Source organism: Medicago sativa, chromosome 6, assembly GCF_051527215.1.
Source record: "Medicago sativa cultivar Bolivia chromosome 6, Bolivia_mono, whole genome shotgun sequence".
In the NCBI taxonomy this organism is placed as follows: Eukaryota; Viridiplantae; Streptophyta; class Magnoliopsida; order Fabales; family Fabaceae; genus Medicago; species Medicago sativa.
The window spans coordinates 84,621,832-84,638,371 of record NC_140754.1 but is presented as its reverse complement, the minus strand read 5'-3'; the positions used below and the strand labels follow the sequence as shown (position 1 = coordinate 84,638,371).

Genomic DNA, 16,540 nt, shown 5'->3' with positions numbered 1-16,540 from the left:
CGATTTACCAAAACTCTATCTGTTATTTCTACGCAAACACTTTTGTTGCTCATCAGATTATATAGTTTTCCATACATAAGTTATTTCTACATAAAACTAAAGGTCATTCAATAAAGGAAAAAGACAATTCATTTTATTGGATATAGACGTCTGAGAAATAAAACAAGCGTACACATTCAAAATAAAAATGTGAAAGCAAGATCAAACAGTTTCTTAGTTTACTTGACAATAATTGTGACATCCCAACAAGCAAAACAATAAAAACAATTAACTACCTATTCCTCAATTGGAAGAATGATTTCCTTGTAATTTATTATCCTACAACGAAAACTCTGTGCTTTATAACCAAGCTGCTCGATCATCTGGGTACTCAAATCAAACCAAGCTAGTTCCTCATCATTTCTTATGAAGAATATTTCCCCCTTCGTACCCACTCCAATAGGACACTCAACACAAGGCAATGGTCCAATAGTGAAGAGATTGGTCCATGATTCCTTCACACCAATCTCACCCATAATTGATATGTGAAAAGTAGTCGTCTTTTCATAATATGAGATCAATGCAATGGTCCCATTTAACACTGCCAAGTTTCTCCAATTTGTTTCAACATCAAAAGAATCATCTACATCTGAGGGTATGGGTGTTATGCAGAACACTTCATTGCTCAAGTAAAACGTTACCAAACTAGGTTGAAATGGGATATTATGTTTTTTCCAATATCCATATTCATATCCATAATTATTTTGACACAGCCAATGATACACTCTATCCATGTAGACTTGGGTGCCCTCAATACGATCCGAAGAATAAGGCATGTCAACAGGAATCTCTCTCCACGAGTCACTTCTTAGGCTATATATCTCCCATGATGGCCCAATGTTTGTTCCCGAAAAGCCTACAGATATATAATCTTCGAGCTCACATCTACCTGATAATTCTATCATAACTTCTATATACCGAATGACTTTATAGTCATTTATAGCATGGTCATATCCAAATCCATGAAGAAGGGTCATAACATAAATACTACTAATATCCGTATGGTCAGCTGGGATAGACAATCCAGCCAACTCAATCTCACTAGGAGGAAGACACTTGATTGTTTGGGTAACTGGGTTCCACAATGCAATTTGTTTATTATCACTGTTATCGTAATAATGACGATGGAGACAAAGTATGCCACTAATACTACCAAAACCAAGTATTTCAACATCTAAATTTTCTTTAAATGGATTTGATAAATCTAATTTCACTTTATTCTCAAACCTCTCACCAGTAAAAGAATAGAAAACGTCTTTGTTGTGTTTGAAATCCATTAGGATGATAGATGATCCGTTGTAATAGGAACAACGGGGAGAATTAGATAAGAAATCGCTGCGAAATATGCTCATGAAGTGATGGTTTTCATATAAAAGAGACCATGATTTACGAACACATTGAAAACGCTTGAAAGATTTAAGCGGTAATTTTGATAGAATGGAGAAGGAAAGATCATCAGATATATATGTGCTCACCTTCTCATTCGTCACAGCAGACACTGATTTCTTCTTCTCCATTGATTTAAGATAAGAAATGCTTTGATTAGCGTTCATAGCTATGAAGAAATTTTGGAGACTGGTGTATGTTAGGGTTTCTACTACTCTTTTTTTTTTCTTTTTTTTTTTTCCTTTTATAATTCCTTTTATATAGCCTTAAAAAAATAAATAAGATTTTAATTCTGTCACAAAAAAAAATACAAACACGTTAGTAATTTTGTCACATTTTACACTTAGTTTTTTTTTTTTTTATTATTGAACACTGACAAGGTTAATGTGATTCTCTAGTTTGTCATGTGGTTGATCACATGACAACATATATTTAAGTTCTTCCTATAAAAATATTTGGGGAAGTTTGATCCCAATTTATTATAAAAAAAATATAATCCTTAAATTTCAATTTTATATGCTTCATATTTCGAGGTTGGTATACATTTGCTCAATACAAGTGTTTTCAATTTTTTTTTTAAGAAATCAAAATGATATATTAACACAAAACTACGGACTATCTAGACGGCACAAGATGTACCATCTAAGACAACCGAAAGATACAACAAGAGTTCAGCCAAAAGAAAAATAATATAGTCAATACCCGCACATAAGAAAGGGTTTTGGCACCAATTGTGAAAGCTATAATAAAAGTTTACAGATTTAGCTTTAAACCACCAGAAGGAAAGAAGTTTAATATTCTCCAATATCTCAGTCAGAGAATTTTCTTTATTTTGAAACAACCTGACATTTCTTTCCTTCCATAAAAACCACAAACAAGCAAACCAAATCAGGTGCATAAGAGAGCATCGAGATATGCCATAGCCGGAATAAGTATCAAACTGATAGAAATGATCCACAATATTAGAAGGATCCGCTGAGTAAACACCAAGCCAATTCCTAACCAACTGCCATAACTGGCCAAAAAATTACAAGACAAAAATAAGCGAGTCTCTGATTCCTATTGCCCACAGCCAGAGACACAGTTGAGCCTCAGAAGTAATAATGCATCTACGGAACAGGTTTATCTTAGTGGACAACCTATGCCGAAAAAGGCGCCAAGCAAACACGGAAACCTTCAATGGAACGTCCTTCCTCCAAAGTAAAGCCACTGGGACATGCATAGTGGTGGGTGGCCCTGATGTGAGTACTCGATAAGCACCACTGACAGTGTCCAACGACCGGATCAGTGTATCTCATTTTTTTCTTTCGCACTTGTATGGTTCAGATTTTGGAATCCGAAAAGTGTGTTTCGTGCTTTCAAATTGTAGAATCCAAAATCTTTTTAGAGTAGCAAAATTGTTGATTTCTCATTCATTTTCATGATTTTATTAGCATATGTTCAAATTATGGACATGGAAGGACCAAAATGATAACTATATAATATATACCGTTTATAACGTAGTAGAAGATTACAGGGAGAGAATAAAGATCAACAAGAAATTGTGGCTAATGTCATCAACCGACGTCGCTACTAAAACAATATAAATCTACCAACTTGTCCAATGAGTTAGCACAAATTTACACAAGTATATAATCTTAGATCATGTAATATCCCGCTTGTCAGTATCGGAATATTACCCGTCAGACGCGTCAGAGGACAATGTTCATGGAAAGTAAGGGTAATGGAAATGTCTATTAATGGCATAAGTCAGGTATGAGCTAGATATCAGAGATTAAGTGTTACAGGAAGTCAAGTACGACGAAAGATGTTTTTATGAAATATCAGTCAAGCAGGGGTTTATATATCAGTGTCAGGTTAATCGCAACCAAGACGAAGGGCATTTAAGTAATCTCGCACAAGGGAGTATATAAGTGATTTTGGGGGTGGAAACCTCATAATTCCTTCTTCTTTCTCTCTCTAGGTTTTGAGAGAAAGAGTTCTCTCCTCCTTCTCTCTACCATGCGCCCTCCCTCTCCTCTCTAAATCATCCAAACTTCTTCCAAATCATGATCAAGCATGGATTAAGGCAGCTTAGCAAGCAAGAAACACATAAGGGAAAGGATTAAAGCATGATTTGGTTTGAAAGCTAAGGATCAAGAATTGGATCAAAACCTAGGGTTTGGGCTTGAAGCTTGAATAGATGCAAGAAACATGATTAGGTGAGTTCCATAGATAGTTTACCTTCCCTTGGTTGTGTAAATTCATGATAAAAAGTAGTGATTTATGTTTATGAGAGGTTTAGAACCTTAATGTACTTTTGATAAATTCTTGTTGATTACTTGTTAGTTTGCCATGGAATATGTTTATAAATGTATATATATATGTTGCTGGATGATTATGGTGCATTGCAGGATTGATTTGAATGAGTTTTGGGGTCAAAAATTGCAGATTTGGTACCACAGACCCGAAGAATTGCACTATTAGCGAAATCTACGCTAATAGCGAAATTCTTCAGGATGAGCCACGCTCCAGGGGCGCTATTAGCGCAGCTCTCTGGTTTGGCCAACATGCTTTTGGCCTGTTGGTCCATTCTAGGGTCCGTGGTGCATATACTGAAGCTTTTCTTTCAACGTTTTACAACTTTATAACCCCAAAACAACATCTAGGCAATGCACATAACATCAAACGATTCTTGAAATGAAAATCATGGCAATCTTAACGTGAATGACAAGAGTGATTCAAGAGAGTAAGCCGAATTACTCGGGTAGCAAAGAACTAGGCAAGGGAATGAAAGTAAAGCCTTGACATAGCTTGTCAAGAACTAGAATAGTTAGTAAAGATTAGAATGCTATGCATTAGTATATGCTTGATAAGACGCGAAGTGGTATAGAATATTATCTTCGCATAGGAGCTAAGTTTCATATGAGTATGGCAAGACGTGAATTGATTAGATATCTTTTCACATAGAAAGTTAAGCAAGCATTTAGTTTACCTCTAGAGGGATCGTTTAAGGATCCGAGGTAAAATAGATAGTAAGTATAAATTTAATACTCATGCATCTATAGACTCAGACTTTATTAAAGCTGTGAAGCGATTAGATATCTATTCACATAGAAAGCTTTAACAAATGTAGGTGTCATGTCTCTTGTGATCCACATTAGGTTGGACGTAAGAGGTTTCCACTAGGTGAAACGGGGTTAGCCGTAAGGAACCCGCACACCACTGAGGGAGTGCCGTTGGTTATACCTTAGATAGGTTTCCATCGGTTAGATATGGATTGCGCTCAGGTTTACTCCACCCCGAGGCTCTCCGTAAAAATGAACTCAGATAATAATTGTTGTTACACGCTAACATAATCAATGAATCTGACTATGCATATTTATTAGACATGTTTATGCTATGTCTTAGAGCCTTGACGTAGATCGTCAAGAATTAGTAGAGCCTTGGCGTAGATCGTCAAGAACTAGCATGATAACAAGATAGAATATGTTGTTAGATACAACGTAGTTAATGCATAGAGCAAGTATAAAGAAAGCTATGCCGATGACGATCCTAGGTTTCCCCTAATCGTCCGGTTTAGAATCGTGTCATGATTATGTTATGCTTAGGCCTCGATACGTATAGCGTAATCTCGGCAAATCGGTCCTAGAATCCCCTTAACCGCCATGACACGTATAAGAAGTGAAGCCTATAACAAGGTAAGAAGAATCTTATGACGGCCCTAATATGCACGACCGTCTAGGAAAGCAAGTCCCCACACACGTATAATCAACCGGCAGGTTGTATTGTAGACACGTGGTGACCGTAGGTTTCCCCTGAGGTTACCTATAGCCTAGGATTAGGTGGAACTCACTGAGACATTATGTCTCATCCCAATCCTTATTTCTTTCAGATTAATAGGTTGGATGGCAAGCTAGTAGCCGAATGGATGTATCAGCAAGTGTTCGTTCGTACCCGCTGCAGGATGATATGGATATGCAAGGACACATTCATTATTTTAGAAAAGTTGTGTTACTTTATTATTGTATGAACACACATTGTTGTATAAGATATTCATTCGAAGTTTTTCTGTTGTAAATTTTTAATGTATCCAGTACAAAATAAATGCACATGCTAAACTTCCTAGGTACGTTTAGTATGGGTATTACAGATCATCTGAAACCGCGCTCCTGTCAAATTTCGCAAGTTAGATCAATCAAAGAGATAATAATATTATATCACGATCATTATATTAGCTGAACAGACAAATTTGAAGAAACTGTAATTCTACACCATCACAATTCATTACTATTTCCCACATTATTCAAGTAGAGACTCAATATACTTGTCCGTACAGAATTCAATGGTTGCCACTAAACATGGACAGTACATTCAAACTTACAAAGTTCATTTATGGACAGACCAGAATCCATTCTGATTATTGAGCATACAAGTAACGAGATGAAACATAATAAACTAATACAATAATAATCATGTCAGGCTGAGTTTTTGACAACCATGTCTTATGGTTACGGAAGGACAAAAATGATAACTCTAATATATATATATATATTGCTTTTAATGCATCGATAACGAAATAAAAATAACAATCAGCAAGCAATTGGAACCCTTGACATCCATAATAATGCAACAAAACATGAGAGTTTACCAAAAGAGTATCATTCTTGCTGCCAAAATGTGATTAAATTGCGCTATAACATCTTATACAGTTGCCAAGCAAAAGACATCTATTACAACAAACAACACTTTATATGTATATATTCATAAAGTCCACCAGGACCAGGAATAGTTATTTGATGACTGAGTTAAAGTCAGCTGCCTACCCTTTTTAACAGGAAAAATAATCCTCGAAGATTGAAACGTTAAAAGTACACAGCTCAAAGTAAAAATCAAAAGTAAAAGAGTGAATGTAACAAAAAAGGCTGACAGGCAACTGCACATTAAAATGCAAAGGAACTATGATGCCTAAGCAGCACTTTGCGATGCTTTGCCCTTCAAATTAATATAAAACTAAGCCGCTAAGCTAGAACAGGCGCAGTTTGTTAATTTTGATTTGGAATGCAAAAGAAAATGAGATTACGGGTTGAACTATCTAGACCATCACCTACTATCACTGCCACAAATTGTCTTATGACAATGTGTACTTCACACTTACAGCTCAAAATGTTGTTCGTGGAACAATGGCGGGTTACATACTAGTGCATTTGTCAGCGGAAGACAAACTTCTATCAATAACATCAAGCAATGCATTTATTGGTTCCTATAAAATAACGTTGTGATATCTGATAGAATGCGGCTAGGATGTTATCTTCAAGAAATCACAGCGAAGAGCATAAGACATAACAATGCAGTATGTACCTGCATTTTAGTACAAGGGGGTGATCAAAGGCTGATTACAGTTCTGTTCATAGCAGAAACTACAGATTAAGCAAAAGTGACGCTCCCTACCCTCCAAACCTACAGATTAACCATGATAATGGCTAAGTCGGAATATTTTACTCTTAATAACATAAGAAATCCTAGGTATTTTCCATTTGTGGACATTTAGTTAAAGGTCAACAGCATGGTGAAATTTATGTAGAACTTAGACCAATTATGCATAGGAGGATTTTGCTTGAGTGAACAAGAGACATTCATCGACAAAGAACAAGTGGGAAATAGCTCGCCATTCTTAGAGGTAAGGATACATACATTGAGTCACCTTGTCTCAGTCAAACCCCTTCTAGGAGTGAAACTCTGCAATTTCTCGTTATTCCGCTTTAAACTGGTAAAGAAGAAGTTACACAATTTATGATAAGACAATTTAAACAATTCCTATCTTAAAAGGCAATTTGTGTGAGAGAGATATATGCATCAAAAAGAAATTCAAAGAAAATGTTATTAAAGAAGAAACCATACAAAAGGGAGAATTATACATTGGTATTGCCTAAAGACAGACTTTCAGAAATTGTTATTGGCTGAACTTCATATGATGCTAATCAACGGAATCAAATGAATCCAGCAACGGAAAGCTTCATTGAAACCAAAGCTACTAAGAACGTTCAGCAAAAAAGAATTGGCATCAGAATACTTTGTAAGAAAAAATTGGCAAAGAATAAGATAGAGCATACTCTGCAATAGTCTACTTTTGAGCACTTGTGTATGAAATTCAAAAAACAATGCAACATCCAACATTAATTCTTTTCATATAGAAATCAAATCTGTTTGCAAATGGAAAGAGACTAAACATTAAAAACAAAATTGATAAAGCAAGATCAATTTATTTCATAATTTAATTGACAATAATTGTGATATGCACAATTGACAAGCCAGTTTGCATAAAATGTAATATCTCAACAACCACAGTCATATACCTCTTGGTGAAAACAAGAAAAATACGAACATGGTCATAACCAAATCCATGAACACATGGGAAATAATACGAACATCAACAAAATCCTTAACATCATCTGGGATAAACCACTTAACTGAATCAATGTTGTAAGAAGGAAGGATCTTGATTGACTGGGTTTCTGGCATCAACAATAAAATTTTGTCCGAATGATCGTACTCATAGAGACAAAGTATACCATTAATACTACCAAAACCAAAAATACGAAAATTGTATAGGTTTGCGAATGGATTTGAGAAATCTAATTTCACCTTATTCTCAAACCTCTCACCAGAAAGAGAATAAAAACCATCTTCGTAATAGGGGTCATTCAACTGTAAGAGTAGAGATGCTCCGTCGTAATAAGGACCACAGTGCAAATTAGATAAGAAATTGTTGCGGAACATGTTCATGAAATGAGTATTTTCAAATAAGATATACCAAGATTTACGAACGCATCCAAATCGTTTCAAAGATTTAAGAGACAATTTCGATAGAATGGATAAGGCAATATCATCGATTATATAGTTTCTCACCTTTCCCTTTGTTGCAAACACAGTTTTCTTATCCATTGCAAATCGCAATCGTAGATCTGCAAATTCACCCGTACACACGTAATTCCACTCTCGTTTGTCTCACTCAAAATGAATTAGTTTTGAGAGCAGTAGTAACCCAAGCGAATTTACTGGTGTTTTTGCTAGAGTAATGAAACAAGCTACCCCTAACTTTAGAAGGGGAAGAAAAGGCATTGACATCATAAATTATATATAATTGGCGATTCCATATTGTTTCTGCATACATTTAAAACATTGGAAATGTCAGTCTTGAAACAATATCAACAAAATGAATGAAACCTTCAAGCTATAGATGTAACTGCTGGTAAAGCTAGTTGTAGCACAGACACTGTTGTGTCCAGGGTACAACTTCACGATACCTACACATAATTACTCGATTTCTTTCTAATTATTACAAGTGTATGTATCAATGACGTGTCCTGTTTAGTGTTTCATAGGTACTTGCAACATTAGTGACGTATGAAGAACACACATATATACATGGACACCAATCTCAACATTAACATGTTCACACCAGTAATAGTGACAAAACCGAAATAATTCAATGTAATCAAAAGCGGCGGTAGTCATTAATACTATAATTTTGTTTGAAGTTACAAAGGGCAAGCTCAATTTAGGTCTATGTGTAAAATAAATAGATAATTTATACTGCAAAATTTACATGTAATATACATAATGTGATGATCTTGAAAACAGGTGTAACCAAACAGTTTGTCATAGACACAGATATCAGACGTGGAAGTGATACCTCGGCATCAATCATAATTTGAAACAAGAATTAACTAAATATAATAATATGGGCCGATGTTGTGTCGGTGCTACATATGTCATATGATTTACTTCTCTTAAACATAAAATGTACCTTTTCTGTTCTGTTAATGGAGAAAATGAAGGGTGCTTTTGCAGCTCATTCTTCGAGGTCTGAAATTGAATAATGGATCACTTTAGCAATTACAACAACTTTGAAGATCATAACAAAATGGAAATTGATGGTCTTGCAATATCTGAAACAATAGGATCTGCGGAACCTTTCTGCAATAACTGCTATTATATAAGTGCCATGTTCGTAAATGATTGAAAGAGTAAAAAGATTACTGGCAACAATAGTTCCGCACTTTAACGCAAGTGGTTGGTGTGCAGTGTGTGTGAGGATACCGAGTTCAATGCCTACCACTAAAAAATAGATTCCTTGCCATAAAAATTGTATTGGAACATGACAAAATATTGTGTGGCGATATGGTATGTGTAATGTGTGTAGAGCATGTTTTATACCTTTAGTGCGGATCCATTGCACTCTAAGATTATATCAATATAATATAACCGACAAAAAAAATTACAGAATAAACATTAACAATAAAAACAATACACTTACAAGTGGATTCATGCTAGACTTTGCAATATTTAAAACTAACCTACTTTAAAAATATAACTTTTGAGTTTGTTTTTTCGTCTCCCAACTTATCTCTTCAACTCTCATGTCTCACATATCATCTCCATCCATCCCTTTTTCCTGTGTCTGGTTCTCCGCATAAAAATGCAACAAACCATGAGAGTCGACGATAGAATAATCCATGCACAGCTAGAAACCATGAGAGTTGGAACCAATAAATGTCAAGCTTAATGGCATTATATAGGTTGGATCTATAATACATAAAAGAGGAGGCAACCTTTTGAGAGTGTGTGTGCGTGGACACTTGTTGCGGAAGATCAAAATGATTAAAGTAAGTGGCAGAAAATATCGTCATAAACATTTCTCAGATAAGAGAAAATCGAGAAGGAACAAACATATCATATTCTGTAATGAAATTCTCGAAACTTAAAGGAAAACAACAATGCTTTTTAAAATTTCCTAAAATCCAATATAGAATAATAGAAATTATCATAAACTGGAAGCATTTCAAAATCAAGCAAACCAGAAAACCAATATTAAGACCCAAAAATTGTTGAGAATTGAATACATAAGGAAAACAAAACGCGGTAAGAGCACTTTGTTGAACAACCTTCCATTTCTAAAAATCACAATAGTAGTTCATATTAAAAAATTGGGAGCAGATAATGTATATCAACAACATATCACCACAATTATGCAGGAAGCCATAAAGAAAATGCAGGGACAGAAATCATTAACAACACACCAAAGATATCTTAATAAATGTGAAATTGTCAAGAGCTAGAACATTGAAATGAACGAGGTGTTCGGGACCCCCATTTGTGAGGGCGCACGAAAAATCCAGCCACTTCAAAGACTCGCTCCACACAACTGATAACATAGAAAAATTAAAAAGATGATTTACGGTTTCAAGGTTTCCACTACCGCCTATACAGTACACAGACGAATTGAAGTTTATCCCTCTTAATTTAAGATTGTCCTTAGTTGGAACTTTATTATAAAATAAAAATTAAGCTTTAATTAAGGTTCAAAATGTTAAATACCAAGTTGGCATATTTTTAATAGAAGGTTATGTCAAAGACCAAAAGTGTTACGGTTTTGAACTTGGCAGGGACGGAGCCGGGAAAAAGTTTACAAGGGCCAAAACCAAAATATACAAGAACGAGACATATTTAATTTTTTTATTTTATTTGAAGTTTAACCTATAAATTTGTACCAATTGTCTTAGGGGCTTAACCTGTATTGGTGGCAGGGGATTTAGGCATTTATCCAATCTTATATTTTCTAGTAGTGAAATGTATAGCTATAACCCAGTAAAAACTTGGATAAATTAATCCATTATTTGATACATGAGTGAGCATCAAGTTACCATGAGCAACAATAGTAGCAATAGCAAATTGCAAGAGTTTTGTGATTGAGTTGAGTTGAGTTGTTTATGCTTTATCTAATGTGCATAACTATATTGGTTTTACACCCTATATTAATATATTTTTTTAACATGAATCAATGTCATATTATATTTCATTTGATTTAAGAGCTAGACTTATTAATCTAATGGTAAAAATATATTTATTCAGGATCTATAAGTTTTAATTTAATTGATAAAAATACCAAAATTGTTAGACTGAATGTTGTGACTAAAGTCGAACCTCGACTCTTCTACGATTGATTGGATATTCAACACGTAAAGTAGTAAATTACAAAATGAAGAGTTGCCTCTTTTGAGGGGGCGTTGGGTTGAGTAGCAATTTGCATGAAAGGTAATGTGTTATGTGACGTGCTATATCATCAACCAGAGCAAAGTCACTTGTTCCCTATAAAAGTGAAATGGCTCAAATAAGGGTCAATTGCGTATTTTTGTTCAAACAAAAAATTGTTGTTTACACTTTAAACAAGGCTGAAACACACCAGAAAAAGACGTAAATGTTCATCGACAGTTAACTACCGCCGGTTAAAATTCATCGGCAGTTAACTGCCGATGAGATTATATTAGTAAATTACTAGTGTTTCTTAGCATTGAGTGAAGTGTGAACGGCATTCTTCTACCATTTAATGCTGCTGCTGGATTTTGGGTCACTTCCAGCTGTACCCAATGACATAAGATGACTTCACCTCTCTCCCTATATACTTACTTTACTTTCTTCCATACCCTTTTTTTTGGGGTACATTCTGTCTTTATTTTCTAATAAAAGCGTACTATTAGGAATATCGGTTGCTTTTCATTTTCATATATATGATAGTAATAATAAACTTTGCTAAAAAGAAATTATAGTAATAATGTTTTTAAGGTTTTTTTAATGATATGTTAGATTAATTTTTCTATTTTGGCTGAGTTTAAACTCAACTTTTTATCCTTTAACTAAATCAATTGAACTAACCATTGTTGTCAAAATCCCAACTTAAATCTTAAAATCCAGGATTTTGCGACTTTCTTCACCTTCAACGACTCAAATTCATAGTAGAATTCCGAAATAAACAAAATCCATCGATTTTGATTGCGATTTTACGATTTCTTATAAACTAAGTCAGTTATGACTATATAATACCATTTATAACATATACTCCCTCCGTCCCAAATTATAAGTAAAAAAGCTCATTTTCTTTGTCCCAAATTATAAGCAAAAAAGAATAACTTTTATCGTATTTAAATATGCTGTTTCAAAAAATTATTTTTTCCAAAGGAAAATTAAATGCAAAGTGGATTCAATTTGCTCTCTATTTCATTTTCTCAATAACCAATAACCAATGAAAATTGTTTTTACATCTTCTTATAAAACTTATTTCAAAGATAACACAAGTAACTATGTTGCAAACTACTATGTTTTAGTTTTCTTAATAAGTGTGATTTTTTTTTTTTGCTTATAATATGGGACGGAGGGAGTATTTAGTATTAATTTTTTGGGGTAAAATCCATCAATTTTGATTGATATTTTACAATTTCCTAATTTGGCTTGTCATTATTTAGGTATATTATTTTAATGGAAAATGTTAACCGGTGCTCCCGGAACACTGGTTAAAGAATTATAAAAGGAAATATTGTATTAGAAATTATGTATTATACTTTTTGAAAGTTAAAAAAATGTTCGTAAAACTTGACTTTTCTTTCTACTTTTAGTTCTTTGATTAGTGTCCCGAGAACATGGGTTAACGAGACACTATTTTAATTTAATCTAATCTATATGGTTAAGTGTGAGAGTAGCTTTGTTTAGAAATGAATGAGTTAAAGAAAGGATAGTTAAGAGAAAACGTGAAAGTGAAAAGAGAAGAGTTGAGTATAGTTTACGCCACTCAACTCAAACAAATGTCGTCTTATTCTTTTTCATCTTCATCTTCATCTTCGTCTTACTATAAAAGAAGACACACTTCATTTCACTCTTCTCCATGCCCTTTATCTGTAAAGAAAAAGAAGATAAGATGGAGAAGATGAATTTTGTGAAGAATGGTGAAGTGAGATTGCTACCAGGTTTCCGTTTTCACCCAACAGATGAAGAACTTGTTGTTCAATACTTGAAGCGTAAGGTCTTCTCTTTCCCTTTACCTGCTTCCATCATTCCTGAAGTTGATCTTTGCAAGTCTGATCCTGGGATTTACCTGGTATGTAACCTTTCTTTTCTTTTTCGTTCATTTATAATCATAGCTTAATGAAGCACAGACACAAACATCGGACACAACATGGACACTGACACATTCAGACACCGGAACATGATAACTTCTACTACCACGTACTACTACTGCAAACAATGTCATGTGGATTGATTTGAGTGTGTGTTGTTCTTTTAGGTGATATGGAACAAGAGAGGTACTTTTTCAGTACAAAAGAAGCCAAGTATCCAAATGGGAACCAATCCAACAGGGCTACAAACTCTGGTTACTGGAAAGCAACTGGTTTGGACAAACAAATCATGAATTCAAAGACTCATGAAGTTGTTGGCATGAAGAAAACTCTTGTTTTCTACAGATGCAAACCACCTCATAGTTCCAGAACTGATTGGATCATGAATGAATATCACCTCACTTCCTCTCACTCCAATCCCTTGGGCAGTCTTTCTTTGAATATGTATTTGGGTTTTGTAATTTAAAGGTGTTGTCATTAGTGTGACTTGAATTATTATTAATATGAATGAATTGGGTTCTGCAGAATGAAAATTGGGTTCTGTGTCGCATATTTCTGAAGAGGAGAGCTGGTGCTAAAAATGGAGTGAAAGGAGTGAAGCCAAGCAGTGGCAACAACTTTGGTGAGGTGAAGAAGAACTCAGCTTCAGCTTAAAGTTCAAAGGTGGTTGTTTTCTATGATTTCTTGGCAGTGAAGAAGAACAATTCTGATGCATCCTCCTCCTCAATCACAAATGAACATGAAAATGAAGACAGCAGTAACTCATTCACGGTGCTCGCATCCTCTATGCTTAATCCACCCCCCCCCCCCCCCCCCCCCCCCCCCCCCCCCCTCCCCTTCTTTTTTTGTTAATTAATAGTCATTAAGTCTCTCTCCCTTTTTAAATTGTCTTTATTATTATTAGGTCTGTCTATGTCTATGTAAGTAGTAATTATCTCAAATGTCCCAAAATGAGCTCTCAATTCAAGAGTATGTTGTAAATTTGAAGATATTTCAAAAGTTTAATTTGTTTTTCTTTAAATAAGAAATATGAAAAATATTTTTGTTGAGAAATATTTGTTTTTATTATTATTATTATTATTATTATTATTATTATTATTATTATTATTATTAAATATGTGTCACTACTTTTTGACATGAGTCATTAATTTTCTTGAAAATAATGGTTCCTCACGTTTTGTTATTCTCCCATCTTGCTAACTAAAATTCCTTAAATCTCTCATGACTCATTTAGTCTTATCACTTCCCTAATGTTTTGGCTTGGTCAAAGGCATCTTTATCTTTATATAATACAAAAGGATACATCTATAAGCGATAGTACATATGCCATCTTCTTGCTCTTCATCTCATTTAATGCTTTTCTATCAACCAATCAAAATGGATATTGAATCATTTGTTTTTTATTAGCCAATCAAAATGGATTATGACTCATTTATTTTTAATGAGCCAATCAAAATTGATTATGACATGATTTTTTTCCCAATATATAGAGACAATGTGTTTTTCATTGTTTTCATCTACATCTTCCTCCCATAAAAAACCATCGTTTTCAATCGCATTCCCTTTTCTTTTATTTGTTTATTTCTGAATTTTTATTGTTTGTTTAAGATTTATTATTCTTATGTTGCTTTTTATTGTGATTTCTTATGTTGTTATTTTCTATGCATATTCTCTTTAAAAAATTTCTTTTGGTGTTTGTTTCTATATTCTTTGTTTTTGATCGAATCTCTATTCATGTTTCTATTTTCTTTTGTATATACCAAAAAAAAATATTGTTTTTATGGCTCCTTTGATTTATTTAAAACAGACAACAACAAAACTAATATTTTAGGGTGTGTTTGTTTCAAGTTATATTTGTAGATTCCCAGGAATAAAATCATAAAAATACATATGCCTATGTTTGTTACAAGTTTACTAAATTTTATTCCCGGGTATAAAGTATTCCTGGGAATAGAAAAGTTTTCCCAAGGAAAAGGGTGGGAATAAAGTTCCCATGAAGATGGGAATAAAATTATCTCTAATTACCTATTATAATCCCTATTTTTAAGGTTCCTTGGAATATTATAATGTTAACCAAACATCTTTTTTCTAAATACCTTGGAATAAATTTCCCATCTTTATATTCCAAGGAATGTTATTCCTAGGATTAAATTTGATAAACTTGAAACAAACACACCCTTATAATTAAAAAAATAGATATTTGAGTGGACAAAGTTAATTAATTGATGTGCGTATAAATAAAAAGTAAAAACAAGACCTTGTGTTAGTATATAGTGTTTTTGATTTTTTTTAGTTTAATTTCCTTCATCCTTATGAAATATTTAAATGAATTCATACTATTATTAAAAACAATATTCTAATTAAAGATTATTAAATTATTATATTTTTTAGAGAAAAAATATTACAACGCCATATCTTTGTCTTCATTCTTTTTTTTTTAAGGAGCATTCATTTAAAACTTATAATCACAAATGATTTAAAACCGATTCCATATTTAATTCTTTCCACAATATTTGTTCCATCCTTACTTCTACAGAAAAACAATTCTTTCAAAACACTTCTACAAACTTGAAAAATTAAAATTGATTGGTTTTGAAATTGTAATCATAGTAATTTAAAAAAATAAATATGAAAACCAGGTATTTTGGCTCAAGTTGTTTATGAACTCTATCAAATATTTTTTTTTAGGAGAACCCTAATTTTAGTTACTTCGCAGTTGAACTCTTCTCTTAGGAACCATAGGGTTAACAAAAAAAAAAAATAAAGACACATAAATACCCATTATTATTATTTTAGGGAATAAATGCTCATTATCATTTTTCCTAAAAATAATCATACAATATACTACAACAATATAATTTCCACTAAACGACATTTATTACTTTTCTAAGAATAATGAGAATTTTTTTGGTGGTGGCCGGGATTTGAACCCCGGACCTTGCATATTTTTATGCATTGTCCATACCAACTAAGCTAAGCTCACAAGGACAAGAATAATGAGATTGAATATGTCATCATATTTTTACACCTATTCCTTTTAAAAAAAATGATATTGCATTGCATAGGTTTGTACTACATACAAATTTGATTCTATTTAATGGTGTTTTTTTTTTGTTCATGCTACTAACAAAGTTCGATTTTGTTATACGATAAAGGATCAAGTTGCACTAACTTAGACAAGTTAA

General features: G+C 33.4%; 1 protein-coding gene and 1 pseudogene across 2 annotated transcripts; one reads left to right on the top strand and one right to left on the bottom strand.

Moving 5' to 3' along the window:
* Nucleotides 1-275: 275 nt before the first annotated feature.
* Nucleotides 276-9,619, bottom strand: LOC146917566 (F-box protein CPR1-like). Its single transcript, XM_085721894.1, has 2 exons — nucleotides 7,814-9,619; nucleotides 276-1,026 (listed from the first exon to the last, which is right to left on the bottom strand). Exons 1-2 carry the CDS (start codon nucleotides 8,347-8,349, stop codon nucleotides 276-278), a joined length of 1,287 nt encoding a protein of 428 aa, XP_085578020.1. The 5' UTR covers nucleotides 8,350-9,619.
* Nucleotides 9,620-13,102: 3,483 nt separating this feature from the next.
* On the top strand, nucleotides 13,103-14,211 carry LOC146917565 (NAC domain-containing protein 83 pseudogene; annotated as a pseudogene). Its single transcript, XR_015016671.1, has 3 exons — nucleotides 13,103-13,336; nucleotides 13,523-13,812; nucleotides 13,881-14,211. The product of XR_015016671.1 is annotated as an NAC domain-containing protein 83 pseudogene (transcript).
* Nucleotides 14,212-16,540: the final 2,329 nt, after the last annotated feature.

What these genes read in the sequence shown, in the direction of transcription:
- LOC146917566 (XM_085721894.1), bottom strand. Translation starts at nt 8,349, where the DNA reads ATGGATAAGAAAACTGTGTTTGCAACAAAGGGAAAGGTGAGAAACTAT. An exon ending in GTTCGTATTATTTCCCATGT is followed by an intron (nt 1,027 to 7,813) that starts GTTCATGGATTT and finishes GGATATTAGTAG; the next exon opens with TATTTATGTTATGACCCTTC.